Genomic DNA, 18,270 nt, shown 5'->3' with positions numbered 1-18,270 from the left:
TACAAAGACCAGTGGACTAAGATAATCCAGACAGTGGTTGAGAGTGACAGCTTCGGACAGGATGGGAAGATGAAGTGAACTGTTAATGAGGAGGAGGGTGGATCAGCCATCCCTGATCTCTAGTCCAGCATCAGCTAAAGACGCCAGACCAGCTGAGAAGTGTCAGTGTGCCAGGCAAGTGACCCTGAGGCAAATGGGTTCACCTTACAAGTGTTAGACGAAAAGAGGAGGGCTATTCAGTCTCAAATTCAGTTTCAAATTTACTTCTTACCAATAGGCCACATTTCCTTAATAGTTGGTATTCTATCTATGCTTTTGTTGTTGACTTCTGTGAGTCACTTCAGCTGTCCTGATTGACTTGCATAAATTAATAACGCTTTTAGTTAGAATGCCATTGTCTCAGTTTGCATGGAAGGAGGGGGAGAATAACATCTGGCAGTTTTATTTAAAAGCAGAATATTTCAGTCTTCTCTTCCTGGTGCACAAAAGAGAAGGGAAAGGGGATTGGAGAAGCCTGAGAGTTCAGACAGACTCATTTACACACCAGGGCACCCTGGCTTCCCATTGGGTCTAAATCAGGCCTTTCTCGCCAGTCTTCAGGCTCTGGGTTCCCTGAAAATGACTATTTATGTACATGTTCATTTCTCACTGGTTTTCATTTCGTTACTAAGAAATTCTCAACTGTCTTTGCTGACATGGCAAAAGATAATGTAGACATGTTTCTATTTCTGCCATGCCGTTGTACAGTCTATCCATTCAGGAGGTCCTCCACACAGGACCTCCAGTACCTGTGGAATCTGCTATTGCAGCCTGCAGTGATGGCTACCAGCCTGGACACGTTGAAAGGAGATTAGACAAATTCACTAGTGGCTACTAGTCCTGATGGCTATAACCACCAGTATAAAGCAGTATGCCTCCTTATGCCGATTGCTGGGGAACAGGAGCAGGAAGGTACCAGTGCACCCTCATCCTTCCTGTAGGCACCTCAGAAGGAGCTTGGTTGGCCACTGTGTGAATGGGATGCTGGAGCAGATGGCCTTTGGGCTAATCCAGCAGGGCCTTTTTTCTGCTATACCATTTGTTCTGAGGTACAACTAATTTTCCTCCCTTGAACTGTGGATAGTTTACAGCCTTTCAGATTACTAAATTTCTCAGCATAATATGCAGAAGTGAGCACTTCTTCTGTTTCTCACTTCTCCTGGCTGAGGAAAAGAGCAAGTTAAGTAGAAATGAAAGAAATATTTTTTACAAATTGGCTCTTAGTTTTCACGCCAAGGTTAAGTTATCTCTCTTTACTTCTGTTTCTGTTTAGAAAATTACCTCACTGTTTATAATTCAGATGGAGTCTTTCCACTTTCCCACATTTCTTCTCATAACAGTTATCTCTCTGTGTGTGAGATGGGGGGTAAGGGAGCCATCCCATTTTGTTTCCTACCTGAAGCTTGAATAACATTTCAGAATGAAGCAGTTATTTATGAATTTCAGTAGCATAAGTGCCTGGATGAAAAAGACTAAAGTGCTTAATTCTCCATTTGGCCATATGACGTTCTATTTCTTGTTCAGAAAGTTGCACACAGTGGACTAATAATTGTTCTTGTGCAAGGCATGAAAACCAAAGTGGATCGACCGGCTGTGCTAAAACCAGTGTTCTGATCCTTACTGATGTCAGTGGTCTGGGATTTGGTGAAAGGTTCTCTGAATATCTCCCGCTAATTATCTTGTTTAACAATGCTTAATACTGATTGTTGTCAGAACTTCCCAAACTTGGTGCATGTTTTTTTTTCTCTCTCTCCCCCTCCCTCCTTCTCTTTCTCTCTTCCCTCAACTTAGTTACATTTGTGCCACATTTTTAATCCATTTTTCTTTCTTAAAGAGTAAAAGTTAGAGAGAAAATGGTGAAAGAGGAAAGTGCTCGTGGAAGCCCTGAACTTCTACCAGACACTGTGTCCCAAAGAAAGATTCGCCCAGTGCCTGTTAATGCCATGCCTCTTCAGTCAGAATCATCTGCCTTCCATAGGGTTGCCAGTCAGCCATTTAGTTTGGTATCCCAACCAACACATGGTTATGTCCAACCTGCTGGAATCGCTCATACAGCTAAACTGGTGGCATGTGAAGAACCAGAAAACAACTCTGTTAGCAGCGTCCCTGTGCCAGCAAATGCCACATTTATGATTAGGTCCCTGCCAGATACTATGATGGAGGAGGAAAAAAGTGACTTGCTTGAGGATCCTCAGTCATTGAAGCGTGATTACACTGGTGTGGCGGCTGAGCAGGAGAGGCAACCTGTTTTACCTTCAGAGGTCTGCAGGCAAGACAAGAGCAGAGAGAACCACTTAAGAAGAGATGACTCCAAGAAACTTACGACCGGCAAGCCGAAGTCTTTGGAAACTCAGAGAGAGTTAGACTGTGTTAAGCAGTGGATGCCTGAACCTCAGGTGAAGACTCAAGAGAACATTGAAAGGAGTGAAAGAATTGTGTATCTTCAAAGGGCTAAAGGGAAGGTTCAAGCTCAGGAAGAGAATCCCGCGAAGCATAAGCTCATTACTCGATCACTGTCTGATTATTCTGGCTCGCCTAAAATAGAACTTTTCAGAAGTAAGGAGCATGTTGCAAAGAACACAATGGAGTTTCAGAGTACTGAAGCAAAGGTCCCCCAAGCAAAGACCCCCAATGGTGAGATAACCATGGTTGACACAAAAGTCTCTGTTGCCCAACTCCGTAATGCCTTTTTGGAAACTGCCAATGCCAGCAAGAAACCTGAACTGTAGGTGACTTTTTCTGAATTTTGTTTGTTTGGTGTGACACTTGCACGTCCTTGGCATAAATGGCACTGAAAACTCAACATCAGTTGCGTTCTGCAGCACTTCAAATACACAGTTCAACTCTCATCTGCTGTGTCTTGGAAACGGAGTTGGCCTGAATTCTTTTGTTTGTTTGTGCTTCTGCTTGCTTAGTGCAAGTTCTGATGTTGGGTGGCTGGAATGGAATGACTTTGTCCCTCTTTGCATGGTTTTCTGCCAGCATGCAGAGTGATTTATAATGCATTTATTTAATGGGATGCTTATATATACTTCACCTTTCTCTCTCTCTCTCTCTCTCTCTCTCTTTCTCTCCCCCCTCCCCCCATCCTAATTCTTTGTTTCCTCTCTCTAACCTTCTGTTGTGGTAAAAAGGGAACCTCATTTTGAGATGCCAACATCAGGTACTGATTTGTCTGGCAGTGCTGAACGCGAAAGAGGGTCACGCAGGCCGAGACGCTATTTTTCTCCTGGGGAAAGTAGAAAGACTTCTGAGAGATTTAGAACACAACCTATAACTTCAGCAGAGCGAAAAGAAACAGATAGGTAGGCATTTGCTTAGCTGAGCACGCTGGTGTAGCATTATCGAGACTGACACTTTGCAATAATGAAAGTAGCCTAGTCTAGGTTTTCCAAAATAGCTATTTTTTCAATGCAACTTAAATATTATTTGGTGAAGATAGGGGTACAGAATCTTCTGGGAACCTGGTCTGGGACTCAGGAGTTCTTCAAATGGCCGCATATTATTTTCCATTGTCCTGGCTGCTTTCCCCAAGCACTGGTGGTTTGCCACCTGATGTGCAGTTTTCCTTGGTGTAAAAGGTTTAAATACTTTTCTTAAAGCTTTAGTTACTTGCAGTAAGAGCTCTAAGCTAAAAACATGCTGGTATTTTTGATCCTAATTCCTTTGCATTAGACTTCCCTACCAGTGGAATGTACCCCCTAAGAGTTTTTTTTTGAAATGAAACACCCCAGAGATAGGGTATTATTGCAGTTTTTAATGTTTTAAAATGTTCAGTGTATTCTAAAGTAAAAGTAGCACTGTAATGGACCTAAATGTGTCTGTATACAGAAAATAAGGGTTTGTTATTTATATTTTTAAGGTAAGTTTTAAAAAAGAGAGAGGGACAGTGTCTAGACCTCAGCCAAGAATTGATTGGTGTACAAGTGATAGAATATTTCAAGTTTTGACCTTATCTGAGATTATCCTTTTTTATGCAACTTATATCTGGCTGGAATTGCTTGCCTTCCTGCTTTAATGGTAATTATAAATGAAACAATATTATAATGTGAAAAGCTTTCTCAGGTGTCCCTCTTAACCATGATTAAGTGTAGGGGGTTGTGATTTAGTTCTTCCTTTCAGTTGATTTATTCTTTCTGTTCCATAGGTCTGCGCTCAGCCCAGAAATGCCAGCTCCTGATGGTAAGAGGTTTTTCTATTCACAGTTTTTCTGGGTTATTTTAAATCCCATGGCTTCAAGCTTTTGGTGGCGACCGGGACACCTTGGCTGAATCTGAGCCTGGATACTGCAGCTGGCCTCCAGTTATCATCCCCAGAGGTGAAATGCGCCATGCAGAGGAAATACAGCTGTGACCATGGAGATAAGCGGCAGGTCTTTTGGGGGCCCATTTATTGCTGACTGGCTTGTCAACGTGGTCAGAAAGGGTTTCTGTCCTTAAACTTTTGTTTAATTTTTTTGCATATAATGATTTTTCCCATTTGTTGAATTTTATACCATTTAAAGATTAAAAGCCTAAAATACAAAATATTATAATATAAACCAATTGTATGCAGGAATATACATTAGTTTTGCAGAATAAACAAGCTATTCTGCACTCATTACAAATCTTATCATATGCTGCCAAATGCCTGATAGAATTCAAAAGCCTTAACGTGGTGCAGGAAAGCAGTGCAGGTCAATAGCGGGCAGATCTGCTTGGGGAGAGCATTCTGCACTCATGCAGATTACAGCGTGTCATCATTTACAGTTTCTTGACTAGAGACAATAATATCAAATAGTCCAAATAGTGTACTAAGAAAAATAATAAATTCCCCATCATATTCCTTTTCATACATATTTACATCGTATTGATCTGATTCATTGTTAGGGTAGCTATGGTTGCAAATATATATTTTGCTCCTGTTAGGGCACAAGCAGGCAGGTGCAGTTTCCCAGTGTTTTGGCCTAGCCAGCATAACCCGTGCTGAGGGATAATAGGAGTGTGAGGTCTCAGGTTCTTTGGCATACAAGCTGCCTGACCTTGTTCAAGCCACATTATCTTCCACGGTCTTTCCATGTTTGTATCTAATATTCAGTTTTTGCTAAATTTTTCTTATATCCAAACACTCTGAAACAGACTATAACTCTATCCATAGGAACTCTAACTGACGGGACTGGATCCTGGAAAGCAAAAACAGTATCATCTGCATATAGCATGATCTTTGCCTCATATTGGTTAATTTCAACTCCTTCAATATTTCCATAAGTTCTTACTGCTATGCCATCATTTTAGTACCAATGCTAAATAAAAAGGGAGATGTGGGAATCCTTTTCTGTTACCCATCACCGTAACTTAGTTATAAAAAATGTGACCATTTATCAGTGCCTTATAAAATCTTTGCATCCACCTGGAAAAACTTAGCCATGTGCAGGCACTAGCACTCCTTTCCTGCAGCGTAAGAACTGACCTTCATGCTATCAGTTTAGGAGCTTCTGGATTTCATATCACAAGGCATTCAAGGTTAACCTAAGTGTTTGCTCAGGAGGATCTCCCCAGCTGACCTCAAGAGCCCTGGCAAGATATCTAGGAAAAACCTATCTTCGAGTATCTTGGTCCCAAGCAATTTAGAGCTTTGGCACGATCATCTTGCTTCAAGGATTGACAGATAGGCACTGCAGGTTTTGAAGAACTAGTGTAATATTTTCCTTATATGTGCTTGTTAAGGCTGCGGCTGCTGCATTTTGCCCCGGCCACATCTTCAAGCCATCTTCAAGGCAGCCCTGTTCACATTGGTTCATTCACAGAGCCCCATAGTGGGGCATTTTACAAAAAATGAGAGGGAAGCTCCCTGCCCTGAGGGGCTTACAATCTAGACATTGAAACAGGCAAGGAAAAAGAGGTGAAAGTAAAACAGAGGCACAGGTAGAAGGGGTAGGAATTGCATGATATCACACAATTATTTCAGTGATAACATACAAAAGCATGTTTGCCAAATCATGAGGCTGTGTGGCCAGCACTGGTCTCCAGACACCAGAAGCTGGTTTATCTACCTTCAGTATAAATTGCAGGCGAAAACTGGAAAATAACTTCTTTGTTTTAATAATTGGGATTAGCACCCCATTGGGAACAGGGGGAGGGGATTCTTTCGCTCTCTGAAAATTGCTTTGTGACACACGCTGCAGCTAAGATCCTCAGTAAAGGGGCTTGGGTCCATCCTGCCCAGAGCTGAACAGACCTTCGCTTGCTTGATAGGCTCCCTGGCCAGTCATTCCCTGGCTTATTCATGTGTAGCTGCAAGAGTGTTTCAGAAGTGCCTGGGGGATGTTACAACGTTCTGTTCTTTGTTTCCTGTAGATGAGGAGAAGTTGGATGAGAGAGCCAAGCTGAGTGTTGCTGCAAAAAGGATGCTTTTCAGGGTAGGTGACCTCCTTGTCTTGAGAGAGGTGGAACTTATCTCACTTTCAGAGCCACAAGCCTGTAGGGAGTGGCAGTGTGTTTGTGCTTGTGTGCAAAATGCCATTATGCATATGCCAGGAACTTTCCTGTAAGTCTCACTGGTTTCCCATTTCATGTGGTTTTTTGTAAAATTGTGGCTACCTAGTAAAGGGTGGGCAACATGCAGGCCTCATGTGCCTCCTCACCTCGGCCTGTTTTGCAGCCTCTCAAATCCCCAGTTCTGCTGCTTATTCTGGCAGTGGCAGCAAAAAATCCTGGTGAAATTGCTGTGAAACCTGATACACAAGGAGCATGCGGCTTCTTTGAAAGCAAAGCCACCTTCCTGGAAGCCTCCCAGGCAGCAGTGGGTGCTGCACCAGCCCCTACATATTGCCAGGGGGAGAATTGGACCTTCAGACTTCGCCCACCCTGACTTAAGTGGATTTGAAAAGGAAATGTTCAGGCCAAGTCTGGACAATGGCCTTGCTTAGCCAACCTCCTGGTGCCTTTTTGAGACTGATGATAAAGCACCGGAGGTCGTATTTAGCTCTGTGAAGGCAGAGGAAGGCAAGTTGGCTCATGTTTTTATTTATAAAGCTTTCAGCTGTTTCAGCACATCCCTCTTTTTTTTAATCTCTGAACTGAATGTCTACCCATCTTTTTAGCTGTGAGGGATACTCAGCTATAGGCCACCTGGTCCAGTCATCCTTCTTTCCTTTAAACTGTTAATTTGTGTGCCTTTGATTCTAGGAAATGGAAAAGTCAATAGATGAGAAGAGTATTCCAAAGCCACGTTCAAGAAATTCTGCAGTGGAGAGAAGGCTGAGGCGAATGCAGGATAGATCACGCACACAACCCGTTACAACTGAGGAAGTGGTCATCGCAGCAACGTAAGTCCCGGCAATGTGCTGTCTCTCCCTCAGTGTTTTAACTGGATGTTTACTTTTTCATTCTTGAAGTCCCTTTGGCTTGACAGTTAGAAAAGGCACATTGCTAAGGGATGACTTTCTGAACAAGTACATGGTGAGGTGAAGGAAAAAGCTATGCAGCTTCTTGCAGAGGAACTGGGTACAGAGCAGAGGAAGTGCCATGCACTGTGACCTGGAAAATGATTTACAGTATAGTGGTTGTACGATAGTAAGAACACATTAGTAGCAACTTGGGTTGTAAGCCATTTAAAGCTGATTTCTTGCATTGAAGAGCCCTGTACAATTTACATACATGTGGAATCTCCAAGAACTGCAGAAGCCTTGTAGACTTGTTTATCCTCACAATAAAGCATTTCTGTCCTATATTTTGGGCACCCTGTAAAGTTCCTGCAAATCACTAATATTGCTTTCTGCTTCTACAGCCAAGATTTGAGTATGCAAATTAATTTAAACTTGACAGGAAACCAGCAGGTCTTCGAACATCTTTTTTTAAAGAGATTATGGATTCGGCAATGCAATTTTATAAAATTTGTCAAGTATCTTTGACTGGGGGAGAATACTGTTTATCTTCTTTATGTAGTTAACACTTTGTGCTTTTCTTAATACTGTTCTCTTCTCTCTCTCTGTGAATTTTTCCTTCCCTTGACTATTTTTTAAAGTGAACCCACCCCTGCCTCACGTACTGTGAATACCCACTCTGTAGTGACAAGAACACCCAATCCCACTGTAGTTAAGAGCACTGTACATCCTACCAGGTACTGGGGGTGCAACTTGCATGCTACAGGGAACACAAGGGTCATTGTTAGCAAATGCATCTATAAGTGCAAGTGTTGTAAGCGTACCAAGTAGTTGGATGGAACTTTTAGGAAGTTTTTTCTTTCTTGTCACCTCTGCTTGTTGAGCATTTGATTGAGCTTTCCAGCTAAGCACAATGGCTTCTCTTAGAGCGTGCCACTTTCAAAGACAGAAGAGAGGGGGATGCATGATAAAAACCTTGAATAAAGCTTTCTTTGGTGTCACAAATGAACACGAGAAAGCCAGGTACGGTTTGAGATCTCAGCTTGCATCTGCCTCTGTTCCACTCCAACTTCTAACAGCTTACAGAATTAACAGAGGGATGGGAAATTGCACCACCTATGGATGTAATCAAAAATGTCTCTGCTTGCTTCAGTTGCATTTAGCATAACCTGATGCATATAACCAGAAGAGAAGAGGTTCGAAATGCAGTGTCCGAAAATGGCAATGGGTCAAAACCAGTGGAGACCTGTGATTTTTAATGCTAACAGCTTTATTGCAGCTTCCGCTCTTGTTCAATATACCCAATTTTATTTTCAGCTGCCCAAAGAGATTTAGATGTTCTGGGTGGACTTTAGGTTCCTTTGCCACAGCAGCCAATATGGCCTGGTCATCTAGATCTGTTATTAGATGAACATTCAACTAATGCCACACCTGGACCATCAGGCTGTGGCCACTTGCTGGCTCTCCAAAAAAGAATCAAAGGGCCTTCCTCCTTTCTGTTCTTCTCATCTGCTTTCTAACCACCCCCCTGTATATTTCCTGGGGTTTCTCCTTGCTTGGGAACCAACAAAGCTCTGTGCACCTCTAATTCAAGCAAACAGAGGGGACATAATTGGTGAAGCCAAGCAATTGAGTGCAGAGTTTGAAGATCAGTGTGAGATTTCATGACATGTAGTTTTGATCCTCCCTGTTAGCTCTCTGAATCTCCTTATATAATCCTTTGTGTTCTGAACTGGAATAGATAAACTGAGTCTACACTTGAAGACTCCCAACTTTTATTTATATCGACCGAGGCTAAACAATTGGAAGGTGGAAAGGTCAGCTTTGTCAGGCCAGCACAATATTGCGCATACTATGCTCTGGCCTTCTGTCAAACTGTGAGGATACAGTTATTTTCTGTATGTCCCCAGAAGACCAGAACCAGCACAGAACAGCTTTTCCCAGCCTAATGGAATAGTTAACTTATTTTATTGAAGATTGAAATAATGTTGTAAGCCGTCCAGAGACGATAGTAATGGACGGCCTACAATTTTTAAAAATAAATAAAGCTACCCAGGCCCTGACTCCCACCATTCTAGGTCTGTTGAAACTGGTGGGAGCTGAAGCCCACAACATCTAGGCACTGAGGTGGGGAAGTCTGATCCAGAAAACGGAGGGGGGAAGCGAGGAGAGAAACCACAGTGTTACGGTGACATTGTCCTTACTGCTCGTTTTGACTTCTGGGTCTATGATGCAGCGAGGATGCTGCACTTTGTGTAGCCCTCACAGAATCATTGCCACCACCAGTGCTATGCCCTGTATGAACTGTGGTTCTGTGCTAAGAGGAATATTTTCTTTGTTTTTGTGGGTGGTACAAGCTGGACAAGGCTGCACAGGCAGTAGGAATGCAAGAGGCCAACGTGGTCCGGTCATCAGTGTTAAGAACCTAAGAAGAGCCGTGCTGCATCAAACCAAGGGTCTGTCTGGCCCAGCTTTCTGCTAGCAGACAATGCTCACCCTCTGCTCTTTCCTTTCCCTAGATTAGGGAAGATCCTTTGTGCGGACAGTGTGGAAGAAACCAGAGAGGCTGTCTTTAAGTCTAGGCAGCGATACTTAGAAAGAGCATGAGCAGGAGTTGGCACTTTCTTCTTCCGTGACTGCTTTGGTTCCCTCTACACATTAACGTGTCCTCTGTCAAACTGTGTGCTGGCCTCCACGTAATCCCTGAAGAAGAGCCCCAACTAAAATGTTGTGCAGAAGTGTGTGGGCAATTTGCGGCCCTCTGGATAATTTTGCTTACCACCTCTGTCAGTCCTAGCCAGGATAGTCAGCAGTGAGGGATGATGGGAGTTGTAGCCCAAGACATCTGGAGGGTCACAAGTTGCCCATGGCTAGCATAGTGGCTAGGTTAGGATGAGTTCGGAACAGAATGACCCAGCAGTGCAGAGAATGCTTTTAGACTTGTGCTTATGTGTAGCTGCATCCCTGCATGGTGAGTTAATGTTGCGCCTACGATTTGGCAGCTTGGGTGCCCATATGACGCTTCGAGGGCTGCATATGCCCGCCTGCAAGCACCATCACTGAAGCAGCTTTTACAAAGAAGGTGCAACTGCTGTTTTATGCTGGGAGCCCTTCTGGCAGAACAGATAACATTGTTCCAGTGACATGAAGCCAAACTGCCAACACCTCTTTTTGTTAGCTTTTTTTTCCACGCTTTGTCTAAAGCTTTCCTGATTTCTTTTTCTGGCTGTCCAATGTTACGATGAGGCTACTGTCTGCATAGCAACACTAAATATTAATTCAAAGTATTGTTTTAAGGTTGCAGGCATCTGCGCACCAAAAGACTTCAGCAAAAGAAGAAATAAAGGAAGCCAAAGATGCTGCTGAACCAGATTCGTCAGGGGAACCGGACTCTTCCACCCTGAGTTTGGCAGAGAAGATGGCCTTATTTAACAAATTATCCCAACCTGTTACGAAGGCTGTCTCTACAAGGAACAGAGCAGACATTAGGCAGAGGAGATCGAAAGCTCGCTACCAGACTCAGCCCGTGACGCTTGGAGAGGTTGAGCAAGTATGTGTGTAGAATGCTTTCTTCTCGCGACTCAGACCGACACGCGTCTATTCGATAACTTCTGGTTACAGTGGCCTGGTTTATGCTAACCCCATGGTTTGTGGCTTTATCTGGCAGATGGTTGAACAAGGCATTGTTTTCTAAGTTTTTGGACTGTTTGGTTCTGTGCTCTTTTAACTGTTCCCTCCCTGTGTCCCTCCACCTGTTCCCTTCCTATGGAGTACTACCGTACTGGCATGTGGAGTGACTGGCAAGATTGGGTTTGATTTGGCTTTACTCCTCTTGCCATCTCTGTAGGCTGGTGAAAGAACCTCATAGTTCTGAATTTGCACATAACAACTTATGATTTAAATAACCCAGAACTTACAAGTCAACAAAAAATTATGTAAACTTTCTGGGTTGTTTTGGTCAACATACCACAGCTTATTAGCATAGCTTTTTCATACAATCCTGAATTTAACAATTAATAAGTTGGTTTGATGTGTGAACCAGGTAATTGAATCCCAAGTATCACAACTGTCAAGTAAGCTTGTACAAGAGTGGTCCAGGTTGTGATCAAGTGGAAGCACCATGCTTCCTTCATAATATAGCAATATAATTCATGTCACAGCATGGGCAGATAGAAGCTTTTCAGTAAGCAGACTCCTAGAATCCATAAGACACATACTTCAAATACCGCAATTTTGCTCTGATTATAAAATCTTTTGGTAATCTGAAAGAAAATACTTGATATATCCTTTTTAGGGCAAGGAAGTGTTTGGGTTCATTTGTTTTTCACTAAAAACAGGTAAAATGTGAAATCTATTGGCTGTTTCAAAGGATAGGAGGTTCAGTGTCAGCTTAAACACTTCTGGCTTTTATGTATGAGAAACTGGACTTCCAGGGCAATAACAGCAACACAGTATAAACATTGTCAAAGAATCTCCCAATAGGAAGATCTTCTAGGGCTGCTTTCTCCAACCTGGTGCCCTTCAGATATTTTGGGACACAACTCCCCTCATTCCTCACCAGCTTACCTTTCCTTATATATACACAATGGACAGCCAAAATCATCAAAGGAGATCTTGCTGACCATTCCAAGATTGTCAAAATGTCTCTGTGAAGTATCTTGGCCTTCTCGGTGGCGGCACCACCCTGTGGAAAGAACTTCCTTAAACTTTTTAGGAACCAGAAAATTTGGTATCTTCCAAACACCTCCTAGGAATGCACCAATCGCTCAGGCTTTCCCTGACCTTAATTACACCATGTGGTTTTATTTTACTGTTCCTGGATGTGTCTGTAGTATTAGCATTGTGTTATATTGTTTTAAAAGTGTATTGAAATGAGGATTATGATTTTAGTATTTAACTGGAAACTGCATAAGGTTTTAAAAATTAGCAGTATATAAATGGTACAAATACATAAACAAATAGTGAGCATCTAGAAGCCAAAGATTCCCTTTCTTGCTTTAACCACACTGGCTGTCAACAAAATTAGCCAGTAATTTGTGATATATTGAGGGGGGAAATTGATGAAAATATATTTGATATCTTTGAAATCTACTTTGATTAGCGACAGTTTCTACACACAGCTTGAGAATTACAGAGGAGGAGAAGGCACAGGCAGCGCAATTCCCTTCTTCTATTCCTTCTTACTGTTCCTGTGAAAGTTAAACATTGTTTGTGTACTTTGCCACTGCCCCGGATCAATTTTTGAACAGATGCGCTCATGAAGTTCAGGGTTATGAAGGCCTTGCTTGTGAATTATCAGTTCTAAGCCCCCATGTTGCTCCCTAGGTACAGAGCGAGAGTGAGCGGATCGCACCTTTGTCTGCTGCTATTGCCACATCCGTGTCCACCATGGTGAACGCCTTGTCACCAGTCTATAGCAAAGATGTGCATGTGAAAGCAGCAGAAGATAAGACAGGCAGCGAGGTCGGTAAATCCGAGTCCAGATACCACTCCTTAGTGGAAAATGCTGATACGCCATTCAAACACATCCTGAAAACAGAGTGGCGGCGACCCTCGGTGGAAATGCGAGACAGTGACCAACATTCGAGGGAAGCTGAAGAGGCCGAGCCCAAGGGATTCGCACAACGTGAAGGGAATGGCATAAAAAAGCACAGTTCCTTTGAGGAAGAGCACCCACATCCTGTTTTTGATAAAACGGAGGACTACAGCAAAGAGATAAAATACGCATTCCCTAGAAAAAGCAGCATGGAATTGTTTAGCACACAGCCTCTTTGTGACCTTGCTGAACAGAAGGAATTTGTCACCAGCATCCTGCAGGATAAACGAGAAGTCAAAGGCCAGTCCTTTGAAGATACTGTGGAGTTCGAGGGAATAATGACAAGACGAACCCCGCAGAGAGGTAAATGCCTCAATTCCAGCTGTTACTCTAATGTAAACAAAATTGGTCTCTTCATCTTAGGACTTTTAATCAATTAATTGCATGCTTAGATCTATATGAATTTCTAAATTAATAAAACAGTCATGATGGAGGAAAAACAATTTATAAATGATATATCTTTAAAAGCTCCACCTTAAGAGGCATTCCTCTTGAGTGAAAGAAGAAAGAAGAATGCCTCGTCTATTATTCTGGGTATGTGTAAGTAGTTGTATTAAAATAATAATGGAAATAATATTCCCCATCTGGTAGCGGTGCATTTGCTTTATTGTTCCTAAGTGGAGGACTTGGCATTTGTCCCTACTGAATTTCATTCTGTTGTTATCTGCCCAGTGTTCTAACCTATCAAGATCATTCTGTATCTTATCTCTATTTCAGGGTATTTGCTATTCCACCCAGCCTTGTCTGATCTGCAAATTTAATTATCTTTCCTTGTACTTCCTCATCAAAATCATTAATAAAGTTGGTGAAGAGTACCTGTCCCAAGACAGAGCCCTGCAGCACCTCTCTTGTCACCTCTCCCCAGACTGAGCATGTGCCATGGATGAGCATTCTTTGAGTCCAATTTTGCAGCCAATTGTGGATCCACTTAACGGTTGCACTATCTAGCCCTCTTTTTGCTAGTTTGGTAATGAGCGTGTCGTGGGGCATTTTGTCAAATGCTTTGCTAAAGTCTAGGTAATGTCCACCATGCATTTTGGAGGTTACCCATTCAAAAAAATGAAATTAGATTAGTCCAGCAGATCTCTAAGGCCAAATCATGCCCCATAACGGGGGGCACCAGTATGGCCAATTGCTGGCAGTACAGTACAATTAAGAACATAATAGCCTAGCTGGACTGGATCAAAGGTCCATCTAGCCCAACTTTCTATTTATGTGAAACTCACAGCAGGACCTGAGTGCAGCAGCTCCTTTTTGCCCATGTTCCCAAGCCACTGTTGTAAAAAACCAACACTGCTGGTCTAACACTTCTTTTAAACGTAATGTTTGGCAGTATCCAGTACTTGCTTGTTTTGGGGAAGCGTACCGTGTTGATAAACATTGTACTAGAACAGTCTTTAATATTTGGGAATTGTTGGAAATGAGAGGGACAGTTGTTCTTGGCATGTTTTCCCAGGTCATGATGATCCAGACTCATTGGAGGTGCGGGGGGAGGGGGGGGACTGGGAATTTGGGGCTTCAGACCTGGAGGTAGGAAAAACAGAGCAGCTTATCTCATGGCCACTCCTCAGGTGCCAAGGCAATCTCTGAGAGTAACTGAGATGTATGATTGACAGGAGGGGGCCTGGGAGAAGCTTTTTGAGAGCCAGACTAAGCACGTCTGTGTCTAGATCCCATGACATGTTGGGAGAGTAGCGCTAGCCAGCTAGAGGAGTGGTTTATGGAGAAATGTGCTCCCTTCCAGAGGACCCATCCCTCTCAGACATACTCAGAAAGAGGGTTCTCAAAAATAGTTGATAGATCGGGGTACAACAAACCATTCTGTCCATGCTCCAAGGTTTATCCTGTGGTGATTGAGTTTAATAGATGTACTCTGGTGAATAAAGAACTTTTGGCAAGGAATGGTCTGTGGTCTTTGAATGTGCAAAGGGAGGAGAATGAGGCTCGTGACAGGAATGTGCACACTGCTTTAAATCACTTATCTGCTTCATGGTTAGCATCAATGACTCCTCTGTGCATTTTTGACTGCCAAAAGATGAATATTACAACGTTGGAAGGATAAACATTTAACCTCTATAATGCAGTGGATTGAGGACCTGAAGCGTTCCATATACATGCCATTTTAAATAGACACTTATTTGGATATCTGATCTGCTTTTACTGAAGCCTATGCATAATTATTAAGTAATTGCATCTGCATTTCATATGTATTTCATTGTTATGGATACATAAAATCCATGTGTGTGTATTTAAAAAAAAACTAAAATAGACTTGAAAGAAAAATGAGGGGGGGTCACTATGAAGAAGATATAACAGTGTATAAACAATATTATTTTCTCTTCTTTGGATTCCACCCTCCCCCACATCCCTGTTTTGCTTTATTGCAATCTATTTCAGTTGGTTCCCAAGCTGGCTTGCCCACAGTCCTAAATTCTTGATGCAGTCAACTTTTTGCCTGCCTCCACAAGGCCTTCTGTTTCATTCTCTGGCAGAGTAATGGGCCTTGCCATTGTGCTGTTATACAGCAAATTCTTTGTCCAGACTAGACATTATTCCATCTTGAGCAAAGTTGGAGGCACAAATCTAAGGCCAACGTTTACTCATAACAGTGTTTTTAAAGCATGAAGAAAATAAAATCTACTGTATTCTAATCCTCTTTTCTCAATTCACTTCTTAAATTTTGCAGGGGAGATGGGTCGCTGTCATTTTAGGCCACCTAGAAAGTAACTTTGCAGGTGCCTTAAGGGGGAAACCACTGTTCAGGCTCCCCTAGGATAACAGTGCATTCATTTAACACATGAAAAGTAGCTGGTATAGGTCTGAGGTTTGGCCAGATCTAGTCCCCATCACAAGGAAGGGACCATTGTCAGGTAGAAGAGCCAATAGTCCAGAAACTGCAGGAGGAAAAGAAATAGCAAGCAAGCACAAAATAAGTTCATCCTGATATTTTTCCATTAACAGTTGCCCAGACTAATAGAACGGAGGAAAACTTTCAGCTGTGATATTGCTGTATTGTAATAATACAATGCCTGCGAGTGTCTTTTTTCTGGACAGGGCATTGCATAGTTTCCAGAAAAACTTTTGAAAAATCAGGGGAAACTTTTGAAAAAAGAAGCTTGCTCCATTGTGATGTACCCCCCTGCATTTCTCTGTCATTTTTCCCTGTGTTGGCAGTCTATGAAAAAGACAGTTGCCTCCTCTCCTGTATCATTTGGGACCAATTACACGTTCTCCAGGCTCAGTGAAAGCTCTTAACTTGAAGGATCAGGCATAACCTTTTCCCATGTCCTAGGTATGTGTACACAATGGTAGGTTTCTGGCATCCTAGGAAATATCTGTCCCCCCCTTCACCTTCCAATTGTGTATCATTACATTGGGGTGTTAGGAGAATTTCTGTGAGTAAGAATCTCTGATTAGCTTATCATTCCATGAAATTTAGTATTATTTACAATGCTGTGGTTTTGCAAAGCATATAAAAGTAATTTTCATGGTAAGCATCTCATTTGTAACTTGAGTAGTATAATTAGTCATAAAAAGTAGAAGTTAGCTATCAATTTCAGTGATGCAGGATTTTTATATTATTTTTATTTTCTGGCAGTTAAGGACTGATTCTGAATTTCTCCCCCTTAGAGCATGATGAGCCAATTTCAGAACTTGTGGGAACAGCCACAACAAAGAGTTTTTCTCAGTCTGCAGCTGTGGTATCCTGTAGGCAGCAGGAAACCTCTGAGCTATTCAACAGAAAACTAGACTTCAGGGAGAGCAAAGCTGAATTAACGGAGGATAGCCTTGATACAACCAGCAAAACCATGTCAATTAAAGAAAGGTAACTATACTCTTTTCTTGAAATGTGTGTTTTGCCTTTTATCATAGATGGATTAGGTGTGGTGTGCAAGAACATTCATTGTGGGATTCCAGAATTGGTACTTTAGGTAGAATATTCTGAACTTGTTGACTGTTTGAAAAAAAGAAAGAAAGCTTAGTTGGAGAGTGAAGCTATAAAATAGGTATTTGTTCATTCTTGTGAATTTGGGAAATAGAAATTAAAGTTTAAAATGCACAATATGAAAATTACATTCTAGGTCATATTTGTCAATCAGAACTCTGAACTAGTTGCTAAACTGTTGGACTAGCTAACAGTGGGTATTCTATGATAAAAACACCATATTTTGAGTCTCTGCTCTTTGTTATTAAACACAGAAACTGCCCTTAATAGCTATGGAAGTAATACCTGGATGAGCAAGATTTTTCTTATGCTTTACCCCCTGCCAATGACCAACAGAAGCAGAATCAATTGTGCAAATTCCCTGGATGTGTGTGAATATGCATAAATTACAAGCTACAATTCAGTTTCTCCTGGTGTGAAATGTAGGTATTCCTTTAGCTTATAAAATGCACAGTCTCGATAATAGATGCAGGTGTAACCATATTCTTGCATGGGAGAACAGAGAATGTGTCATTTTCAAAATACCAAGGAGGTGCTAGTGCTGCATGTATGTATTCAGCCGAGAAGTCCTTTGGGGAGTGGCGTGCTGCCCTCCTGTCTGAAGGAAGAATCAGAAAAACAAATCGCCAGGCAAGGATGATGGAGAACTTTAACCCCAAGCCTCTGGCTGCCGCAAAACCTCCGGCTTCCCCAGAGGCTGATGAATAAGCACATGCTATGCATCAAAGACTCCAAATAGGGGTCTCCTGGGCAGGACTGGGATTCCCCCTTGCAGTGCCTTAATACTTTGCAGATGAGGATGGAAGATTGCTCATAACTTGGACATTTCCCTAAGGAAAAAGGAAGCTCAAGGATCGCAGCGCTCTACTGGGGTGGAGCAGTCGTAGCTGTTATTATTTCGGCATCAGTATGAATATACTGTACAAAGTAATATAAGCAAAAGGACAGTTCTCTGCCCCAAAGTGTATTCAATCTACAGTTTGATGGGAGAAGACAATACTATATTTCAGTGGTGGTGAACCTACGGCACGCGTGCTGCAGTGGGCACATGGAGTCCTGTCTGTCGGCACGCAAGCCAATTCACCCCAGCAGCCGAGCATCAGATAGCAGCGCCCATAGGGGCCAAGCGCATGCCTGGAAAGGAGTAGCGGCGCCAGGCGATGACATCACAAGCCACAACTCATGATCCATGTCTCGACCGAGGTTTCGTATGGCCAGTCAGTCTGCTGCCAGGGATAAATAGATATTTGCTTGGACTGATTGTGAGTTGTTTTTTCTAAACTAAAACCTCAGTTTTCAGGTTTTCTTGCAGTGTTGGCACTTGGT

The 18,270-nt window shown here is 42.4% G+C and overlaps 1 protein-coding gene across 14 annotated transcripts in view; it reads left to right on the top strand.

The window, feature by feature from the left end:
- Nucleotides 1–18,270, top strand: part of SVIL (supervillin) — a 113,086-nt gene that overhangs the window by 53,906 nt on the left and 40,910 nt on the right. For 10 of the 14 annotated variants that reach the window (XM_044424844.1, XM_044424837.1, XM_044424839.1 and 7 more), the window contains 9 exons: nucleotides 1,874–2,764; nucleotides 3,174–3,344; nucleotides 4,187–4,221; nucleotides 6,375–6,436; nucleotides 7,206–7,345; nucleotides 8,044–8,139; nucleotides 10,700–10,952; nucleotides 12,728–13,301; nucleotides 16,629–16,824. In XM_044424844.1, the coding sequence (XP_044280779.1) occupies nucleotides 1,874–2,764; nucleotides 3,174–3,344; nucleotides 4,187–4,221; nucleotides 6,375–6,436; nucleotides 7,206–7,345; nucleotides 8,044–8,139; nucleotides 10,700–10,952; nucleotides 12,728–13,301; nucleotides 16,629–16,824 (2,418 nt within the window). Of the gene's footprint in view, nucleotides 1–1,873; nucleotides 2,765–3,173; nucleotides 3,345–4,186; nucleotides 4,222–6,374; nucleotides 6,437–7,205; nucleotides 7,346–8,043; nucleotides 8,140–10,699; nucleotides 10,953–12,727; nucleotides 13,302–16,628; nucleotides 16,825–18,270 lie in introns of those variants that run through there. The other 4 variants (XM_044424850.1, XM_044424848.1, XM_044424842.1 and 1 more) reach the window with 4 other exon arrangements.

This window comes from Varanus komodoensis, unplaced genomic scaffold, assembly GCF_004798865.1.
Source record: "Varanus komodoensis strain SLA01 unplaced genomic scaffold, ASM479886v1 scaffold15, whole genome shotgun sequence".
Lineage (NCBI taxonomy): Eukaryota > Metazoa > Chordata > Lepidosauria > Squamata > Varanidae > Varanus > Varanus komodoensis.
This window is presented reverse-complemented; position numbering and strand designations above follow the sequence as displayed.